General features: G+C 44.7%; 2 protein-coding genes across 2 annotated transcripts; both read right to left on the minus strand.

The window, feature by feature from the left end:
• Positions 1 to 3,034: 3,034 nt before the first annotated feature.
• IQCF2 (IQ motif containing F2) lies at positions 3,035 to 11,841 on the minus strand. Its single transcript, XM_064496837.1, has 4 exons — positions 11,719 to 11,841; positions 7,683 to 7,979; positions 4,332 to 4,424; positions 3,035 to 3,474 (listed from the first exon to the last, which is right to left on the minus strand). Exons 1-4 carry the CDS (start codon positions 11,839 to 11,841, stop codon positions 3,091 to 3,093), a joined length of 897 nt encoding a protein of 298 aa, XP_064352907.1. The 3' UTR covers positions 3,035 to 3,090.
• Positions 11,842 to 12,540: 699 nt separating this feature from the next.
• IQCF3 (IQ motif containing F3) lies at positions 12,541 to 15,571 on the minus strand. The gene is made up of 3 exons (XM_031471164.1): positions 15,554 to 15,571; positions 13,691 to 13,735; positions 12,541 to 12,939 (listed from the first exon to the last, which is right to left on the minus strand). Exons 1-3 carry the CDS (start codon positions 15,569 to 15,571, stop codon positions 12,541 to 12,543), a joined length of 462 nt encoding a protein of 153 aa, XP_031327024.1.
• Between the last annotated feature and the right edge of the window lie 4,659 nt (positions 15,572 to 20,230).

Genomic DNA, 20,230 nt, shown 5'->3' on the forward strand with positions numbered 1-20,230 from the left:
CTGTCAGATGTGGTGTGTGGAGTGGGTGGACAAGCCTTGGTTCCAGTGCTGCTGCAGCTGCTGTGAGCAGATCTCGCCTGCTGCTACCAGTGGGGGTGGGGCACGGGGATGGTTGTCTCATATGGGCACTGGAGTCACTTCCGTAGGAGATTCATTTGAATGTTGTCATTAGGTATGGGACTCCCTGCTTAGTCTCTGCTGGGCTTCCCCTTCTTTTAACCAGAAAGGGCATGCTTTTCTTGGTCTGTTTGCTTGTTTTGTTTTGTTTTGTTTTCCCTATGCCTGTTGGTGGTTTTAGGTTGTAGACATCTCTGCTGTCCAGTCTGAAATATATGATAGGTAAAAAGAAAAGGCAGGGAATTCATCAAGTTGTACTTTAAAAAATCTTGAGATTCCTGCTGAGTTACCATCTTTCCACATTAAGAGTCCTTTTATAATTGTCTGTTGAATTATTTTCAGAATATTTATTTTGTGTTTAGAGAGGAGGAGAAGGGAAAAGTGAGTTGACACCATCCTATGCAAGAATTGGAAGCTCCCACTCCTACATCTTTAACCAGATAAAGCACAAAACTTAGATTACCCAAAAAAACTGTTCACAAGTATACATAGCAGATTAATTTGTAATCACCCAAACTAGAAACCACTCCAAGATATTTCAGTGGGGAACAGCTTCTGATACATCCGTGTGACAGAATGGCACTCAGCAATTGAAACAAGTGAATACCCACAGCACCACCGAGAGCTCTCACTCACATTACGCTGAATGACAGAAGGCAGACTCAAAAGTCTACAAACTATTAATTCTTTTATGTGACACTCTGGGAAAGGGAACACAATAGGTACAGAGTGGTTGCTAGGGTTGGGTGGTAGAGTAGTGGGTGACTACAAAGGGGCCCAGGGGAGTTCTGCTTTACGTCTCCTGAAGGTCAGTTGTAAGGAACATACTGATTCTGTGATATTAAGGAATTATTGTGGATGTTGAAAGATATGATACATTGATGTTATATTTTTACGACGGTCTCATCTTCAAAGAGATATATTCTCTCTGGATTAAGTGGGGTGGCTTTTGTTGCTTGCCTTTTATAAATGATGTTTTTCAGTAAAAAGTAGTAGTTAACTCCGTAGCCTAATGTAGAGAGGATGCGTAAGGTCTGAACAGAGAAATAAGCGTTGGATTTTGCCAGTGGGAATATTGGTGATGTTGATCAGTGCAGTCTCAGTGGAGTGAGAGGGGAAGATGCATGACTGGAATGGGTGGAAGAGAAAATTGTAGGAACAGAAGTGGAAACAGTGACGGCATGTTTTATACCATGAGGAGAAATAGAGAACTGGAAAAGAAATTGACATCAGATCTTTTAAAGATGGGAGAAGCAGACATTGATCATTTGGATAGTGGGGTTATGAATGCAGGATCACGTATTTGAGATGGCACAGGATAGTGGAGGGGGTTAGGCTTTGATGGGATCAAAGACCCTTCATGTGTTCCAACTGGAGGGAAGGCAGCAAGTGTGGTCCAGATGGAGCTGGGATGGAAAATGAGGTGGTAGGAAGATGGGGGTCCAGTCTGCTCCCATTTCTTCAGTTAAGTGTGTGGTGACATACATCATTGTTATGGAGTTCAAGGGGAGAAGATGTGGAATTGGACATTGGGAGAGGAGGTGATATGAATTATTCAACTCAGAAGAAAGAAATGCAAAGACACTAGAGAAATTTCTTGGGAAAGTTGTATAGTGGAGACCTGCCGTCACGAATATCAGCTGAGGCCACCCCTCGTGGTTGTTGCTCTAGCCTCGCTCCATCTTCTGCAGGCACAGAGCAGGTGGATGACTGAGTTCATCCCATACAAGTTTGCAGAGGGAGGGCCAAGGGAAGTCAAGTTATGCAGGAGAGAGTTTACAGTAATTAAGTACAGCATCTTAACTGGGTAAACAGAGATACAGGGGCTTCTCAGGTGTGATGCTGTAAAACATTTTTTGTAGAATCAGTGGACTGGAAGACCTTATCCCATCTGAAGGAACCTTCTATTAGGGATCTTTGAAAGGTGAAGTGGAAGGAGAGAATAAAGTAAAAAGAGAATGGAACACCAGAAAAAGCAATTTGGACAATAGCATAATTGTTGGTAATGGTGAGGTTTAGAGCCAGTCTATTCAATGGAATAGCCACTAGCCACATACGGTTATTTAAACTTAAATCCATTTAAATTAAATTAAAATAAAAAATTCAGTTCTTTAGTTGCACCAGGCCCATTTCAAGGGCTCCACAACCATGTGTGGGTAGTGGCTAGCACAGTGGACAGCAAGCATACAGAACATCTCCATCATTACAGAAATTAGTATTGAGTAGCACTGCTTTAGCATGACCACAGGAGTGAGAATGGAGACAAGAGTAGGGTTGGGGGTAATATGAGAGGGAGCCCTGTTTGTTGCACATCTGTCGGGGGGTGTTCTGGTCAGGGAATTGTGGAGATGGAGTTAAAGGGCCATGAAGTCCTCTTTTCTACCTGTCCCCAGGGGCATCACCTGCTCATCAGCATGTCCAGTGACACCTGAAACTAAGGCCGGCCTCCCGTCCTTCACGTGGGGCTGCACCGCCATGCTCCCAGCAAGTCAGCTACACGTTGACCTTTTCACTAGGTGATTGCCAAGGACCCGTTGTCTGAGGCATCTGAGATGGCAGCCAATTCGCAACCCCAGGCTGACAGGGAAGAGCCTCAGGGTCTGTTGTCATGTGCAGAGGTACCCAGAGTCTCCAGGAAGATGCAACCCACCTGTCTCTCAGGTCCCCGGTGAGAAGAAAGGAATGGGGCTGGGATCGGAACTGGGACTTGTGGCTCTGTTATGTGTCAGGGTAGAGTAGGACCTCAGTTTCTTTTTAGACAACTAAGTAAGTAGCATGTGGACCTTGTCATTCCAGAGCAGGGTCCATGGGCACAAGGGGAAAACCTCACTGAAGTTCTCTCGCAGAGAGGAGAGGAGGCAGCATGGCTTAAGTCCTCAAATTTCCATTAGGTTGGGGGAGAGGATGAGACATATGAGATCAGGTTAGAGCTTTACTGGGGACGGGAGACACAGTGCCCCTTCTTGTCCTCCCTCAGGGGTTGATGATCTCAATGTGGAACTGCAGGTGAGTGGCTGTGACCACACAGTGGCCCCTGAGGAGAGCACAGGTCTGGCAGTTGTGGCATTGCCAGTGGCACTGGATGATGTAGATGGCGTTGAGCACCTGGCAGTATCGCCAGTGGACGCGCCACATACGGACCAAAGACTGGAGCTTGACCACCGCCCTCTCAGCGTGTGCGTAGGTGATCAGGGCTGCCCTCCGCTTCTTCTGCAGCCGCCTGTCCAGGGTCATTCTCCACCAGCACTGAATGACCCAGGCCCTGAGGGCCGCATGCAACAAGGTCCGGCGCACCAGGGTGCCCCGCCACCAGGCCTGGATCTTCGTGGCTGCTTTTATTCTCTCTTTTAAAGCTTTCTAGGCAGAGATAAGAGAGACCACTCAGGGAACTGCCTGCCACCAACTTCTAGGATATTGCTGGAAAGGGCCTGGATTCTCTTAACAGTCAGCCTTTACTTGGAGAGTTCAGGAGAGTTAGCCGGACACTGCCTAAGAGGCAGAAGTCGTGGGTGGTGAGTCCTCCTCTGTCAATATGGACACATCACCTTGCCCTGAGTCACAGCATCCTCCTCTTGACTAGCTCACAGTTGCTTGGGAAAAACCATTAGGAGCTAGGAGGGTGCAGTAGGAATCTGAGGGACTTGGTTAGTCACTCTCTACCTCTTCGGTATTTATTGGGTTTGGGAGATTTGGCCTCAATGCTTTTGCCTAGTATTCTCTGCTAATTCTAACCCCATTGGCTGATTTCTTTGTGCCACAACAATGTATTTCAATCTGGCAGTAGGTTTTTTAACACCTTCATCACATCCTGTGCCCCTAACCTTCCCATAATTTCTTTTTTAATGGGGCTACTGGGGATTGAACCCAGGACCTCAAGCATGGTAAGCAGTGCTCTACCCTGAGCTCTACCCTCCCACCCCCCCCCCACCCCCCCCACCCCCGTACTCCCAGCTTTCGCATATTGTGAACTTCCTGCTCTTCCATTCAGAGTCCTCACATTCTCATCTGTTCAGGCATGTCTTGATGGCTTTCATTCTTTCCAAAACCCAGACCCAGAGAACCCATGCTGGGAAGGGAGTGGAGGAAAAATAAGCCAATATTGAGTTGACTCCTGATTATTTTAAACTCTGGAGCCACAAGAGGCATGATTCCACACCCTTGTGACAGACAGGAATGTTCTGGATATCTGTGAACTATGTGGAGATTTTACCTACCTTTTTTTTCGACAGCTGCCTCTGCTTCTTCATCTTCCATGCAGTTATTTCTTCCGAATCCTCAATTACAATTAAAATTAAATGGCCATCTTTCTGTTATCAGAATTAAACAAAATGAATGAATGAGCTAAGACTACTGTTTGTCTGTAGGCTGTACACAGAGATGCCCACGGCCTCAGTGTCCCTTCTTTTCCCCAAACCTGTGACATCCAGGTGATCCCCACCCACCCCGGGCCTGCCAGGTGGATCTGGCCATGTCTCTTACACAAAATCGAATCCCCATGGCGCCTGTCTCTAGATGGTTCTTTAGCTTTGATTTGTCTACTTCCCAAGGTCTGGCATGAGTAATATGAGGGAAGGAGCTATGACTTAACAATCGGTTTATGACATGAGGATTAGGATATTTGCCACATAAATGAGTCTTCCTCAGAAACAAGCTCCATGGAACTTGGTCTCCCTGTTCAGGTCCCTTCTGTCAGAGATGTACCAGCGCTCAGAGTGGAGGGATTGGGCACCTAAGTGCCATTGTGTACCAAGGCTCTCCTCCAGGGAGGCCTGACCACGTCCTTTCTCATTCTCAGTCACCCGGGAGAGCAGGAGGGACTGTGGCAGTCTGTCTCCAGACAGCTCTCTCGTGTCTTCTCAGACTTGGCACTTTGTCTCCCCTTGATTCAGGTCTCAGTCCCTCAGTGCACCGTAGGAACTGGAAGGAGAGAGACTAGATGAATCTAGAAAGCAGTAAAGTAAAACCTTAAAATTAATTAAATAGAAAACAAAAATGAGTGGTAGATGATAAATGGAAAAGGTGATCTTTTTCAAATTACTGCCTCTGTGCTGGGTGTCAGAGCACGTGGGATTTTTCATGAGTCTTTTAAGAACAGAGTCTCTGTTTCATACAGCCCTCCAGCTCTCCCCCGCACAAGCCCCGCTGGCCTTCAAAGCCAGCGATTCTGGGTCCTTGTCATCCAAGTGCAGGATCCCTGGGCTGCGGAGCCCAGTTTGGGGCTCAGACCCCTGACACCTTGGGGAGAAGCTCTGCAGTCATTGTCCTCCTTCTGTTTGTGGGTTGTCCCCCGGGGGTTTGGGGCTTGAGTGTACTGTGTCTCCACCCCTCCCACCCATCTCGTTGTGGTTCCTTCTTTATATCTTTAGTTGTAGAAAAATATTTTCTGCTGGTCTTCAGGTCATTGTCATAGATAGCTGCTTTGTTAATAGTTGTAATTTTGGTGTGCCCGTGGGAGGAGGTGAGCCAGGGTCTTCCTGGGCCACCGTCTTGGCCACACCTTCAGGTTAGCATTTCTTGATGATTCTTGCCTGAGTTATTTATTACTATAGTTGTCTCTAAGCGGTGAATTTCTAATACCATAATTTTTCGTACATATATTAGTTGCTTTCTACTGTAAGGAAGATATTTCTCTTCTCATTAACTTTTCAAATATTAATTTGTATCAGTGTGAACTGATGGGTTCATATTTAATTCAATAGGTCATAATCTGCTGTCATCATAATAGCTTTGGTGCTGAAAATGACCAAGATTTGGCCACTGGGAGCCCTTCATGCTGGTCTCTATTCTTTTGATGTGTCCCCTTTACCTTTGATTCTTTCTTTTTTTCTTTCTTTTTTTGGGGGGATGGTGGTGGTAATTAGGTTCATCCATTTGTTTATTACTTTTGGTGGAGGTACCAGGGATTGAACCTGGGAGCTCGTGGGTGCTTGGCATGTGCTCTACCACTGAGCTATACCCTCCCCTTTCTTTTTTTTTTTAATTCGAGTATAGTCAGTTACAATGTGTCAGTTTCTGGTGTACTGCATAATGTCCTAGTCATGCATATGTATATACACATGTATTTGTTTTCCTGTTCTTTTTCATTAAAAGTTATTACAAGGTATTGAATATAGTTCCCTCTGCTATACAGAAGAAATTTGATTTTTACCTATTTATATACAGTGGTTATCATTTGCAAATCTCAAACGCCCAAATTTTTCCTTTCCCACCTCCTTTCCTGCAGTAACCAGAAGATTGTTTACTATGTCTGCAAGTGTGTCTGTTTTGTAAATGAGTTCATTAGTGTCCTCCTTTTTTCTTTTTTTTAATACTTCACACATGAATGACATCATATGGTATTTTTCTTTCTCTTTCTGGGTTACTTCACTTAGAATGATGAATGTCCTTCTACTCCACCATCTTGGCACTCCCTTCACCTTTGATTGTTTCTTACATTGAGATATTAGACTTATGAGATAATAGAAAATATATATTGATCTTTGCCCCTAGACCCTGGCACAAAACTCCTGAAACCTTTGTAATTTCTTAAGTGATAAGAGCATCTTTTGTTCTAATATTTAGTCTTTGAACTGGATCCTGAAACAGAGCTCCTGAAATTCTTGTGATTTCCTGGGTGACAGACGTGTTATCTGTTCTCATGAGGTGACTCTGGGTGAGCTCTTAGAAGGACTAACAATGAAAGCTGGTCATAGAAAAGATCAGTCCATGATTAGAGCGTGGCATTTCCAGCTTCACAGCCCATTTTCTTGAGAAGGGAAAGGATTGAAATGGATTTTTCCAAAAAGTGTCAGAAATTAAGTGTTTTGTATGAGTACTAAAGGAGACACTCAGGGAGAAGACTTGTACGAGGCAGAAACTGAGCTTTTCCTACTTCAAAGGGGAAGAACTAGAGGTGTTTCTAACTTAGTGAGGTTCCCTAGATCTGCAGCATCACCAGGAACCTTGTTAGAAATACTCATTCTTGAGAACCTGATATGCTGAATGAGAAATGCTGAATGGTGCCCAGAAATCTGCTTTAATGAGCCCTGTTCTAAAATTAATGGGAATACACTGATTGATTCAGAGCATCAGATGACCCAGGCCTTCATGCTGCAGAACTGGTGGTGGTGGTGGTGGTGGAGGGGGCACAGATGATACTGTGAAGGAGTTTCCCTGGAGTTTGGCTGACTTGGTGGCCCTGCAACCCCAAGTCTCCTACCCATGGCAGACATTACTAATCAATCCCAGGCCCCACTCATCCAGCCCCTGGCTCTCAGAATCCTCCTTCACATGGGGCCCCCGACAACTCCCACTGCTTCCTCAGAGCTGACCTGTGAGATGCCCAGTATCTTCCATCAGTTACCCTGACCCCTCACTGAGATGAGGAGCTTGTCTGACAGAGACCTGGTGACACAGTTTTGGAGCCGACCTGATCAGTTCTTTATTGGGAAGGGGATGCAGTCTGTAATCCGACAGATCTTTGAACCCAGAGAGATCTCAAGCTCAAGTCCTAGCCGACTTGCTGTGAGTTCATAGCTGCCCTGGAAAAAGCCACGGTTTTGACATGTATACCAGCGCCAGTAGACCTGGATGATGCGAACAGCGTTGAGCAAACGGCAGTAACGGAGGCGGATGCGCCACATGCGGACATAGGACTGTAGCTTGACCACTGCCCAGTTTTGCCGCATGTCCTGCTGCAGTGCAGCCCGCCGCCTCTTCTCCAGCAGCTCTGCCAGCTTCTGCTTCCACCACCACTGAATGATACACGCTCTGAGCGCCGCGTGCAGCAGCGTCCTGCGCACCAGGGCGCCCCGCCACCAGGCCTGGATCTTTATTGCTTGCAGCTCTTTGTCAGGGGGTGGCTTTTTCACTGGTGGGGGGGGCTGCAAGGAAAATGAAGAGACAGTCAGAGAACATTCCCCACCCACCTCAGCCCCAGCCTGAGCTAGAAAAGTGTTCTGATCCTTCATCAAGAATGGCCCCTTCCTCAGAAGTTCAGGAGCACTGGGCAGGCCCTTGGCTGGAGCCAGAAGACCAGACAGGTGTCCTGTCTCTGTCACTCTTGGTTAAAAGACACATGACGTGAAATTCTTGAGTCTCAGGGACCTCATCTGTAACCTGGGGCACACCTGCCCTAGCTGTCACCTGGTTACGTGGACCTGGTTGGCCAGTCTACATAAGAACACCATGATCTATGGGTCAAAAGTTTATCATTTCCTACCTCGGCCTGAGCACCCACCTGGGATGCATATCACTTCCTTCAGCCCTCACCCACAGGCTGGACAAGTGGCATCCTTTGCTCTGCTTTCATGCCTGACTCCAGCTCCAGTGCACAGCCTGCGCTCCCCCTCTGTCAAGTCATAGTGTCAGAAGTCTGCCTGCGCCGCACAGTTTGGAGTCTTTCTCACTAACTGCTCACTTTCACTTTTCGTTCTCACACCTTCAACTCCAGTTAACACATGTACACGCACTCAGGTAAACACACACACACTTCTACATAGTTTTAGACTTGTTTCCCTGCACTTGACTATGCATCCCCCAAACACAGCCCTCACCACCCCCTCCCCAGCCTGGCATGGTCTGATTCCCACTTGTCAGGGTTTCTCCTCCCCACGACCAAGTCTCCATGTCTCAGTCACACCCATCTTTCTTGGACAGAGAGGGAACTAGGACAAAAGGACAAGGATGAGTCAGTTCCTTTTTGTTCCAGGTCTGGTAGGACAACCTTTCATCCTGGTTGGCCTGGGACATTCTCAGTTTATGGTGGTGGTTCCTGAGCAATAATTCATAGCAGTATCTTTCACTCACGAATGTATCCTGCTTTGGGTGACAAATTCCCTGATCATCCCAAGCTATGGGCCACATGGAAGACAACCTGTCACTCCTGGATGACTTTGATCAGACATGGTGCAGGTCAGGATCCCCCTCAACTTTGAGGGCCTCTATCAGCCTACCTTTGCTGTGGTGGGTGAAGATTGAGGCTTTTCTTTCTTTTTTTTTCCCGTTGTTTTCAATGTGGTTTTATCAAAATCCTTCGTTATGATTTTATCCGACTTGCCACCCTTCTGTAATCAGAGTTTAGAGGGGAAAAGTATGGGTAGGTTGTTCTCTATAAACCCTTTACCAAGTTCACTACATGCTCAACCTTCTGCCTTGCCTAGAGACCCTTAGATAGGGACTCACATCCTTAATTAACTGTGGAAATGCACCTTCCCCTGCCTGCAGCTTTGGGTGGTCTGGCTCTCTCTTACACATCGAATGCCCATGACTTGGAAAAAGGTGGTTCAAATCCCTCAGGTCTGTGAGTCCCTAAATTTCCCAAAGTCAGGAGCTATGCTTCTATCGCTCTTCAGATCTGTACTCTTCCTTGAGATCCATACGGGTTGATGTAGGTATCAGTAGTTCATTTCTTTTTATTGCTGATCAGTTTACCATGGTTTGAATGTACTACAGTTTGTTTTGCTGTTCATTTATTTAGCTGTTTGTGTTGTTTCCAAGTTTTTGGCTATTATCCAGCTATGAAATTTTTGTACAAGTTTTTATTTGGACAAATGTTTTCAATTCTCTTGGGTATCTAAGGGTAGAAGTGCTGGGTTATATGGTAATTCTGTATTAACTTTTTGAAAGACCATCAGGCTGTTTTCCACTGCAATTACCCCATTTTACATTCCCATAGCGTTGCATGAGAGAGAGTTTTTCCAATCTTCACTACCTGCTGTATTTTAGATATTCCAGTACTGCAGAGATAAAGCCAACAGCATTTCCTGATAGGTTGATATGGGAGGGAATGAATGGAGGTAAGTAAAACAGTATTGAGAGAGAAATTTCAATCAAACAGACTGCGCGAATGGTTAAGGCATAACGAGAAGCAAGTTTTGGACAGAAACATAAGGTGTGGGGAGTGAGAGGTTTTGTTTCTGCTACATCATGTCCGAAAAACCAACTAGACATTACAGCAGGATGTCAAGTGGTATGTTGCACTTTGGGGTATGGAATGCCTAGGAGGTATCTAGAATGGAAATGTAGATTTGAATAAGGATAGAGCGAAATATTTAAGACCACATGACCAGATAGGAGTAAACATAAAGAGGAACGAAAAGAAGTTTGAGGATTGAGCTCCTCATAGGCTGATCAGTGGAGAAGCCATTGATAAGAAAGAGCAGCCAGTGTAGAAAGGAGAAACAGGACACTGAAGGTGTTCCTGAATCCAAAAGGAGAATTTCAAGGAGAGAGTTTTCAACTGTGCAATCTGATGCAGACAGGATGACAAATGAGAGCAGAGAATTGACCACTGGACTAGGCAGGTTAGTTGGTAATTTTAGAGTGTTTAGTTTTTGTCATTTAATGAAACACTCAAAACATGGAGGCTTCAAACAACGTTCGGTTCTGTGAAGTCACAGCTTGGGCTAGGCTCTTCTGGGTGATTGTTCTGCTTTCAGCAAGGCCCACTCAGATATATGTGGTCAGTTGGCAGGCGAACCGGGGAGGGGGGGGCTGGTGATGTAGGATGGCCCCATCAAAGATGGCTCGTCTCTGCCCCATGTGGTCTCTCATGCTACAGCAGTAATCTTCTGTGCATGTGGCAGATGGCTGTACAAGGCTTTTTAGAGCCTAGGCTTGCAACTGGCACAATACTGTTTCTGTTGCATATTGTTGGCCAAAGAAAGTCCAAAGGAAGCCTAGATACAAGAGGAGGCAAAGTAGCCTCCATCCCTTGACCAATGGATTTAGAGTCACATTGCAAAGAGGCACAGATACAACCAGGGAAGTAATTTTGGTCATTTTCGCCACAGTCTCTCTCATTGAGTACCCTTGATGAGCATGGTTTCTGTGGAGTTGGAGGTACGGGAAGCCCAGCTGGAGGGAGTGTAGGAGAGAATGGGAGGAGTGGAAGGGGAGTCAGTGACAACATATTTTGCTATGAGGAGATGTAAAAGCTAGAATAGGGGATAGTCTGGATGGACTTTTTAATTATGGGGCACACTTTGTATTGAAACCCTGACCAGGTGGAGGAAGTTAACTCTGTGTTGCCTGCAAGCATGTAGACCTCAGACCAGTTGGAACCAAAAGGTTGATGTTGATTCCCGGTTACTCACTATCAACCAATCAAAAGAATGTCCATGAACTGATCATGCACTCCCACAGCCCTCTCAGCACGTAGCCCCTTCCTCTTTTCTTCATATTACCTCTGAACAAAACCTAAAAAGTCAGGTATTGGTTCTTCGGGACATGAGTTTACCTTATCCCCAGGATTGCCAGCTTTCCCAATAAAGCTATCTTTCCTTTTACCCAGCAGATGTCTCTTAATATTGAATTCTTAAACGATGAGCAGTTGAACCTAAGTTTGGTGACACAAGGACTAGGGCAAGGCCACTCAAGTGTGGTGTGCCTTTGTTACTGCTGAGATAAGTACAGAGATGGAGAGTAAGCATTTAGAAACTTCTAAAGCAAATTGAAATAGTAATTTTATGTATGTTCACTCTAATAATTAAAAACAAGCCTTATATTCTGTGTTCCTTTTCCATTTATTTTTATCGTTTTACAAAAGATTTGGTCTATGATGGATTGGATTTAAAAAAAAAAGGTCCTTCCCTGTAGACAGCTTCAGAAGGATTGATTTACAGTGGGATCATAGGAGTGGATGACTAAGCTAGGATGGAAGCCAAAATCACTGGAGGTGAGAGGCAGGGGGCTTGGGGGCATCATCCAGTCAATGTTGAAGTCACTAAGAATGATGTCATGCATAGGGGGGACGTGATTGATATCAGTGAGAATGTTCTTAGTGTTCAGAAGCCTGGAGAAGCTGGTCCTAAGGAGGGAGGATGGAGGCAGAACTCAAGTTTCTTAAGATCATGATATCTGCGATTTCCCAGAGAAAGTAGTATCCAAGTTAGCATGAAGCTTGCAAAACCTTGTGTCCAGTCATCACTAAGACCAGCCTCCTGTGCTTTCTCTAGGCTGCTCTGTTCCCAGGAGAGCCACCCAAGTAACTGACTTGGGTAGAAATAGAAAGCCAGTGGGTGCAACCCCAGCTAGCCTGTGAAGGCAGGCTGAGTGTGTGGCATGGGCTTGGAGGCAACTCTTATAAGGGGAGGTACCCAGAGTCTCCAGGAATATAAAGCCCAACACTTCCCAATTGCAAGTTTAGGAGACAAGAGTGGTGCTAGGGCTGTGGAATGGGACACCTGGCTCATCAGCAGTTTCTGATTTGGATAGAGTCAGTGGCATATGGCCACTGAGTCTAGAGTAGGAGCCATAGGCAGTAATGGGTGGGGGTGGAGGAGGGAGGGAGAGGTACCTATACTGAAGTATTTCCCCAAGCAGAAGAGGAAGGGCAGGGCCTGAATCCTTGGGTTCCCCATCGTGTGGGAGTCACTGAAACACACAAAACCTGGTCAGACATTTATTGGGGCAGTGGAGCCAGTTCCCCACTCTATAGCACTCTTAGACTGATAGGATTTCAATGTGGAACTCTGGCTGATTGAAAGTGCCTCCATACTGTGCCTGTGAAACATCATTGGTCTGGAAGGTGAAGCAGCTCTTTGGGGCTTGGAGTATGCAGATAGCATTGCACACTTGGCAGTAACGTTGATGGCACTGCCACATGCGAACCCAGGACTGGAGCTTGACCGCCGCCTGCTCCTGGACTACATAGTTCTTCAAAATGGCCTGCCGCTGCTTATGCAGCTGCTTCCACACGAGCGTTTTCCACCAGTACTGAATCATCCAGGCCCTGAGGGCGGCTGCCAGCAGGGTCCTACGCACCAGGGTGCCACGCCACCAGGCCTGGATCTTCCCAGCCGCCTTCTCTCTTGCTCTCTGACGTTGTTTGGCAAGAAGCAACTAACCAAGCAAAGCAGAGGACTCCCAGTGAATTTGTCACCATCAAGCACAGCTCTAGTGTCTGCCCCAGAGGACTTGATCTACCCTCTTAATAGTCGGCCTTTCCCCTGTTGGTTCTGAGGACCCAGGAAACCTGGGTGGGTTCTTGACTCTACTTCTGTCTTGTCTGTGATCATGAACACATCTGCTCATGCTCTGGGTCACAGAGTCTTTGTCCATAAAATGGAGATAGGCTTCTTGTCCTGTGGTCTTCACAGGTTCTTGGAATCAGTGGAAATGATTTCTGACCCAGAAGACCTCACTTGCACGTAAGGAACCAAATGGTCCTCATGAGGATGAACCTCTGCATTTATAGCTTGCATCTCAGCCCAAATTCCAGCCCATGATGCTGACTCCTGATGCCTCATACCATGTCATAGCCCCTTGGGGTCTCCCCCCAGCTTATTTCTTTTGATGTCCACTGCTACCTCTCAGTCACCCCCATATCCTTCTAGGCCCAGGCTGCTCTTTCTCCAGCTCTCCAGTTCCCCCTGTACTGCATCCCACCTTCCATGTTGCCTGTGGGCATCCTGATTCCTCACTTCTTTATCCTTAACACAGATCACCCAGAGTAGAGAGGATATTTACAAGAACTGGAGGGCAATACTGAGCTGACTCTGGTGAGACTAGAGATGGAGTCTCCACTTCCAGGGATTCTCGTGTCAGAGGGCAAATGATCTGTGGGTCTCTCATGCTCCTGGACCCCACCTACCTTCTGCCTCTCTCTCTCTGCTGCATCATCATCTGGAGCAGATTTCTGCAATAAAAATGTAGGGAGATACCAAGTTACCCAGGACATTTTTCACAGAACTAGAATAAGTAATCCTGAAATTTAAATGGAATTACAAAAGACCCAGAATTGCCAAAGCAATGCTGAAGAAAAAGAATGAAGCTGGAAACAGCTGTCTCAGATTTCACACAATACTACAAAGCTATAGTAATCAAAACAGCATGGTATTAGCACAAAAACAGACATGTGGATCAACGGAACAGAATAGAGAGCCCAGTAATAAACCCACACGCCTATGGTCAATTAATTTTCAACAAAGGAGGCAACAATATACAATGGAGAAAAGATAGTCTCTTCAGCAAGTAGTGTTGGGAAAACTGGGCAGCTGCATGTAAATCAATGAAGTTAGAACACTCCCTCACTCCATACACAAAATAAACTCAAAATGGCTTAAAGATATAAACATAAGACAGGACACCATAAATCTAGAAGAGAACATAGGCGAAACATTCTCTGATATAAATTGTATCAATGTTTTTGTGGGTCAGTCTACCCAGGCAATAGAAATAAAAGCACCAATAAACAAATAGGACCTAACTACACTTAAGAGCTTTTGCACAGCAAAGGAAACCATAAACAAAATGAAAAGACAATCTACAGAGCAGGAGAAAATATTTGCAAATGATGCAACTGACAAGGGCTTAACTTCCAGAATATACAAACAACTCAATAACAAAAAAACAAACAACCCAATCCAAAAATGGGCAGAAGACCTAAACAGACAGTTTGCCAATGAAGATATAAAAATGGCCAATAGGCACATGAAAAGGTGCTCAACATTGCTAATTATCAAAGAAATGCAAATCAAAACTACCATGAGGTATCACCTCACATCAGTCAGAATGGCCATCATTCAGAAGTCCACAAACAATAAATGCTGGTGAGGGTGTGGAGAAAAGGGAACCCTCCTATATTGTTGGTGGCGATGTAGTTTGGTGTAGCCACTATGGAAAATAGTATGGAGATTCCTTGAAAAACTAAAAATAAACTTGCCATATGATCCAACAACCCCACTCCTAGGCATATATCCAGAGAAAACTCCAAGTCAGAAAGATACATGCACCCCAGTGTTCACAGCAGCACTATTTACAGTAGCCAAGACATGGAAGCAGACTACATGTCCATCGACAGATGATTGGGTAAATGTGTGTGTGTGTGTGTGTGTGTACACATACAGTAGAATATTACTCAGCCATAAAAAAGAATGAAATAATGCCATTTGCAGCAACATGAATGGACCTAGAAATTATCATAAGTGAAGACAGACAAAGACAAACATATATCACTTATATGTGGAATCTAAAAAAAAATGACCCAAATGAACTTATTTACAAAATAGACTCAGAGACATAGAAAATAGACTTACAGTTACTAAAGGGGAACTGGGGAGGAGAGGTATAAGTGAGGATTTTGGGATTAGCAGATATAAACTACTATATACAGAATAGATAAACAACAAAGTCCTACTGTATAGCACAGGGAACTACATTCAATAGCTTGTAATAACCTGTAATTGAAAAGACTATGAAAAAGAATATATATGTATAACTGAATCACTATGCTATACAAGCAGAAACTAACACAACGTTGTAAATCAACTGTACTTCAGTAGAAATAAAAGAAAAAAGAATGTAGAGAGAAAACATGAGTGAGGATCAGCCTCTATGCAAAGTCCTCATAGCCCCAGCTCCTGATTCTTTCACTGGGTCCTCTGAAATCATCTGCTGTTTCTCTCGGCCATGGGGCAACTCCCCACCCCTGGGGAAGGGAGCGTCTAAGTCTTACACAGCATTTACTGCCCATGGTTTGGGGGCAGTGTTTCAGGTGTTCACACCCCCCTCTGGTCGCTGCTCCATTGGCCCTGGCAGAGGCAGGAAGGATGGTAGATGAGGAGATAGTCACGATGTCACAAGGGCAACTATGACTCAGGAACCATATTGACTTTTCCAGTCTCAAAGTTGTTGGATAAAGTGGAAACACACCTGTCCATTTCCCTCCTACCAGGGATGGACGTGGGTCTTCGGTAGAGCCACAGCCCCAGAAAGTCTGCCTTCTCCCAAGGATGTTCTCTGGTCTGGTCCACCCACAAGACTGTCCTGTCTGCAGCCACTGAGTAGAGCAGCTCATATGATGCAGAGGAAGGTGCGTGGGCTCAGGCTGTCGCCCATGCCCATCTGCTTTGTCTGCCAGGGTGCCCTTCTTTAGTGGGTGAGAAAGTCCTTCCTTTAATGGGGATCAGCGTGGGTATGGAGGATGACGAGAAGGGGCCAAGGAAGGGTTGGCGTGGATGTACCTCAGCCAATTTCTATTCCCTCCCTCCAGCTGTAGTAATCCCCTGTCCTTCTGAAGCTGTTTTGTTGCATTTAGCAAGACAATACATGTTCCTTATAACAAAACAAGTCCTTTTATCCTATGTCTGAAAGTTAGTGAGCTGGAGGAATTTCCCAAACATGAGTCATTACCTAGGAGATAGAGATAGCGTCGCTCCCTATTCTACCCCCCGCCCCCACTGTGGAGTCCTCTGGTTGTGGCGGTGGTCATATTTTAAAGGAGTCAGTTATCCAGGCTTGCTTCAAAAACCAGCTGTTTTCTGTCTGTCTTGACAGACACTTCCCAGCCACATTCACTTTCTCTTAATGGACTCTGGATAGCTCCCTCTAGATCCCAGCAACACGCTGACACTGTCATGGCCTCTTTATTTGAAGGCATTATCTATCAACTTCTCACTAAAGAAGATGCAGATTTAGCTTTCTGCCCTACTCAAAACAACCCCACTTTCCCCTCCCCTCTTCCTCCCCATGAGGTTTTTTGCAGTTGAGGTCCAATCATGATTTAATGTTTACATTTTCTTGACTGCACAGTTGCCACGACACTGTGCCATGGAGCACACTCCGATTCCCTTTCTTCCCAGTTTCATAGAAGCTCTTTTTATTACCAGGATGTTTAAAAATACGCATTATCGGACAACAGATAATGACTCCATATGTACTCATGACCCAGCACAACCCGTTTGTCTCCTCTGAATTAATTTCTGAGTGACCTCCCATGATTGTCTACAGCAGTCAATGCTGCAAGGAGCATTTTCCTCTCTTTGCAGCTGTGGGAGGTGTTTTCCAGGAATACACACGGGGTGGCTTGCTGAGTCGGAGGACAGGTGGCTCCTCCATGCCACTAAATCCTGGCAGATTGCTCTCCACAGTGGCCGCACCAGCACCAGTCTAATCTCTGTCAATCACTGACTAATTTTTCCTGAACTGAAAGATGTCAGGTGGTATCGCCTTGCTGTTCTAATTTGCATTTCTCCGACCAGAGACTTGAGCAGAGTGTGATTCTTAAGGGTGGGAACCTGGGCTCCAGTCTTGACACAGACCCTTTCTGGCTGTGTGAATTTGGCAAGTCTTTCAGCCTTTTTACGTCTGTTTCCTCCTGGGTAAAGTGGAGATAGTGACATAGTTCCTCCATCATGGTGCTGTTGTGGTGACTCACGCAGGTGAAGTCCTTGGAATGGCATTGTGTTCCCATACTTCTCCGTGTCTTTTAGCTCTTGTGATTACTGCATCTTGGCCATTTGGTATCTGTGTAATTGCCTGATCCTATCCTTGTCCTCTTTTTCTACTGGATTCCCAGCATTCTCTTGTACGACTTCCTTGGATAATCCTTTGCTGGATAGAAATGTTGCAAATATCCCTTCCCAGACATCATCTGCCTGTTAACTTTTTCCATGATGTCTTTCGTTGCACAGATATCTTTCCATTCATTTCCCCCTTTATAATCATGCTTTCCCACCCAGGGTCACGTATTTTTTTCTATTAGATTCTCATTTATGTTTTACATTGACATCGTCCCCAAGTGACAGAAACATGATCCTGCCCAGTGTGTCTCCCTCTTTCTTGTATTTAGTCCCTGATTTTGATTGAGCACATTCTATCATAGTTTCCTAAGGAAAGGTGCATGGATGTGCATTTGTAGAGAGTTGCATGTTTGAAAATGACTTTATTCTAGTCTCAAGACTGGTAGATGGTGTTGCTTTAGTATAGAATTCTAGATTGAAAATCATTTTCCTCAGAATTTTGAGGACTTTTTTCCAGTTTCTTCTAGAAGTCTATTGCTACTCTGATTTTTTTTTGTCCATGGGATATGACCTATTTTTTCCTCTCTGGAAGCTTTAAGATCTTTTCTTTATCCCTGATGTGAAGAATTTATTGTTGTTTCAATATATATACTTACGTAACGAGTACACCATTCTATCCAGGTCTTAGATTTGTGGCTTCAATCCTACTCTCTAGAAACAGCTGTCGCACCTCCCCTGACAGTTCTCTCAGCTAACCATCCCAGGTCCCTCATACCCAATAAACATGTTGTTCTCAACGTCTCCAAGATTTTTCTCTCATTCATTATGTTAGATGCTTGATTAGCCTTTTAGTTTAGAAAATTCATGTCCTCCAACTCTGGAAACCTTTATTGTATTAGTTAAAAAATAATAATTTCTCCCCTTCAATTTTCTCATTTTCATATATAAATCCTATTAGTGAGATCATAGATTGATCTTCTAATTTTTCAATATTTTCGACATTATTTTCCAACTCTGTATTTTTTGTTCTATTTTTTGGAAGATTTTCTCCATTTTTAAATTTTTTAAAAATTTATTATTTTTTTTTATTCTCTCCATTTTTAAAAGAATCTTAACTTTCAAGAGCTCTTTCCTGTCCTCCAAATAGTCTTTTCTTTAATGGGATACTATTCTTATTTCATTGATTTATCGTCTTATTAGTCTAGAATATTAGTTATAGGGTTGTTTTTTTTTAACATTTTTCTTCTGTTCCCAGTATTCCCTCTATTTCTTTTCTGTTTTTGTCTCAGTCTTTCATGTTAGAATATTTATGCAAATTGTAACAATTTACGTTGAATGTTGCCTATTTATGTGTAAGAGAAGAACACTAAAAAGTCCAAGGGAAGCTCAGCGGGCCTGGGTGGGGCTTACTAATGCCGTTCAGTATAGACTCATAAGGCAGAGCTGGGGTTTGCTTCAGTGGGGGAGAGCCTAGCCATCAGTATTCATTTGTCTTACTCTTTGGAGCTTGTGTAAGGTTGCATGAGTGGTCTTATATTCACATCTTCTGCTGTGGAACTTTGAAGTTTCTTCCCATAAGGGAACAGAATCCATCTTCCTGTGCCTTGGGTTTGGCTACGTGACTTGCTTTGGCCAGTAGAATGAGGTAGAATGATGGCATGCAAGTTTGGCCTTGGCTTTGAAAGGCTTTGCCCATTTATGTTTGTCCTTTTGCACTTCTGCCATTGGCAAGACAAGAAGATGCCCGGGTAGCTTGCTGGTGGGAGGAGGAGGAGGAGCACATGGAGCACAGCTTTCCCAGCCAAGCCACCCCAGCTGAATCCAGCTTAGGTCAACACACTTACTGTTGCATGCCACTGAGGCTTGTGGTAGTTTGTTACGCAGCATTTGGGTAGCAGTAACGGACTGATTCCCTAGGGAAGGATCCCAGGACCTTGAGTCAGAGTAGGAAAATGAAACTTGACCACAGGCCTTCAGGAAGCTGAGCTGGCACAGAGGGCTGGAGGTCTCACTGTTCAGCCTGCACATTTCCAAACAGCCTCTCCATTTCAGTCTGGCACTTCGCCTCTGCCTTCAGCCTGAAATCCCTGAGTCCAGATGCTCTTTGGTTTAACTTATCCAGAAAATAAACCTCTTTTTTTGGCCAGGGTGGAGAAGAGGCTATTGCCCAGCTGTACACATGAAGGAGGGGAAATGGAGTAAAAGGAGAATCCCAACAAATCCTTAAATAAATGTTTAAGCCTCACCTTAGATTCTTAATCGCCGGCGCTTCACGTTAACACTTTGCTGTTATAGGTTTGTAACGTATTTCAGTGTGACTGATCATTCTCCCAGTCTCCTTTTTCAAAATTGTGTTAATTGTGGAAATGTATTCTTCAATATGATTTTTTTGGCCTCAGTTTGATGATTTCCCAAAAACTCCTGATGAGATTTTTATTGGGATTGAGTTTAATTTACAGATTACCTTAGAGATAATTGGCAACTTTACAATGTTAAGTCATTTTATCAATGACTATATAGTATTTTTTTCCTATTTATTCAGGTCTTCTTTTATGTCCTTCTGTGCTGGGGACAAAAGTGGCATGTGTAACTTCAAGGATATGCCCTTAAAGAGAGGTAGCATGCCTTTCTCCTTCTCTTTCATCCTTGCTGGCTTGATTGTGGATGTAATTACTGATTCTGAAGCTGCCATTTTGGATCATGAAGTGACCTTAGGAACAGAGGCCACATAGAGCAGAATAACTAGTTGGAAGGGGCCAGGATTTGTTACCCTGTGGGGGCCACACGACGCCTGGAACACCTGTTTCTGAACTTCTATGGGAAAGAGAAACCTCCATTTGTTCAAACCACTGTTACTTTGGTTCTGCTTTCATGTACAGCCACCACATCGT

The sequence above is a fragment of the Camelus dromedarius genome, chromosome 17, assembly GCF_036321535.1.
Source record: "Camelus dromedarius isolate mCamDro1 chromosome 17, mCamDro1.pat, whole genome shotgun sequence".
Taxonomy (NCBI): Eukaryota; Metazoa; Chordata; class Mammalia; order Artiodactyla; family Camelidae; genus Camelus; species Camelus dromedarius.

What these genes read in the sequence shown, in the direction of transcription:
- IQCF2 (XM_064496837.1), bottom strand. Translation starts at nt 11,841, where the DNA reads ATGCATGACATCATTCTTAGTGACTTCAACATTGACTGGATGATGCCC. An exon ending in TCCACTCCTATGATCCCACT is followed by an intron (nt 7,980 to 11,718) that starts GTAAATCAATCC and finishes TTTTCCTTGCAG; the next exon opens with CCCCCCCCACCAGTGAAAAA. An exon ending in GGCAGCTGTCGAAAAAAAAG is followed by an intron (nt 3,475 to 4,331) that starts GTAGGTAAAATC and finishes ATCTCTGCCTAG; the next exon opens with AAAGCTTTAAAAGAGAGAAT.
- IQCF3 (XM_031471164.1), bottom strand. An exon ending in CAGAGAGAGAGAGGCAGAAG is followed by an intron (nt 12,940 to 13,690) that starts GTAGGTGGGGTC and finishes TTGCTTGGTTAG; the next exon opens with TTGCTTCTTGCCAAACAACG.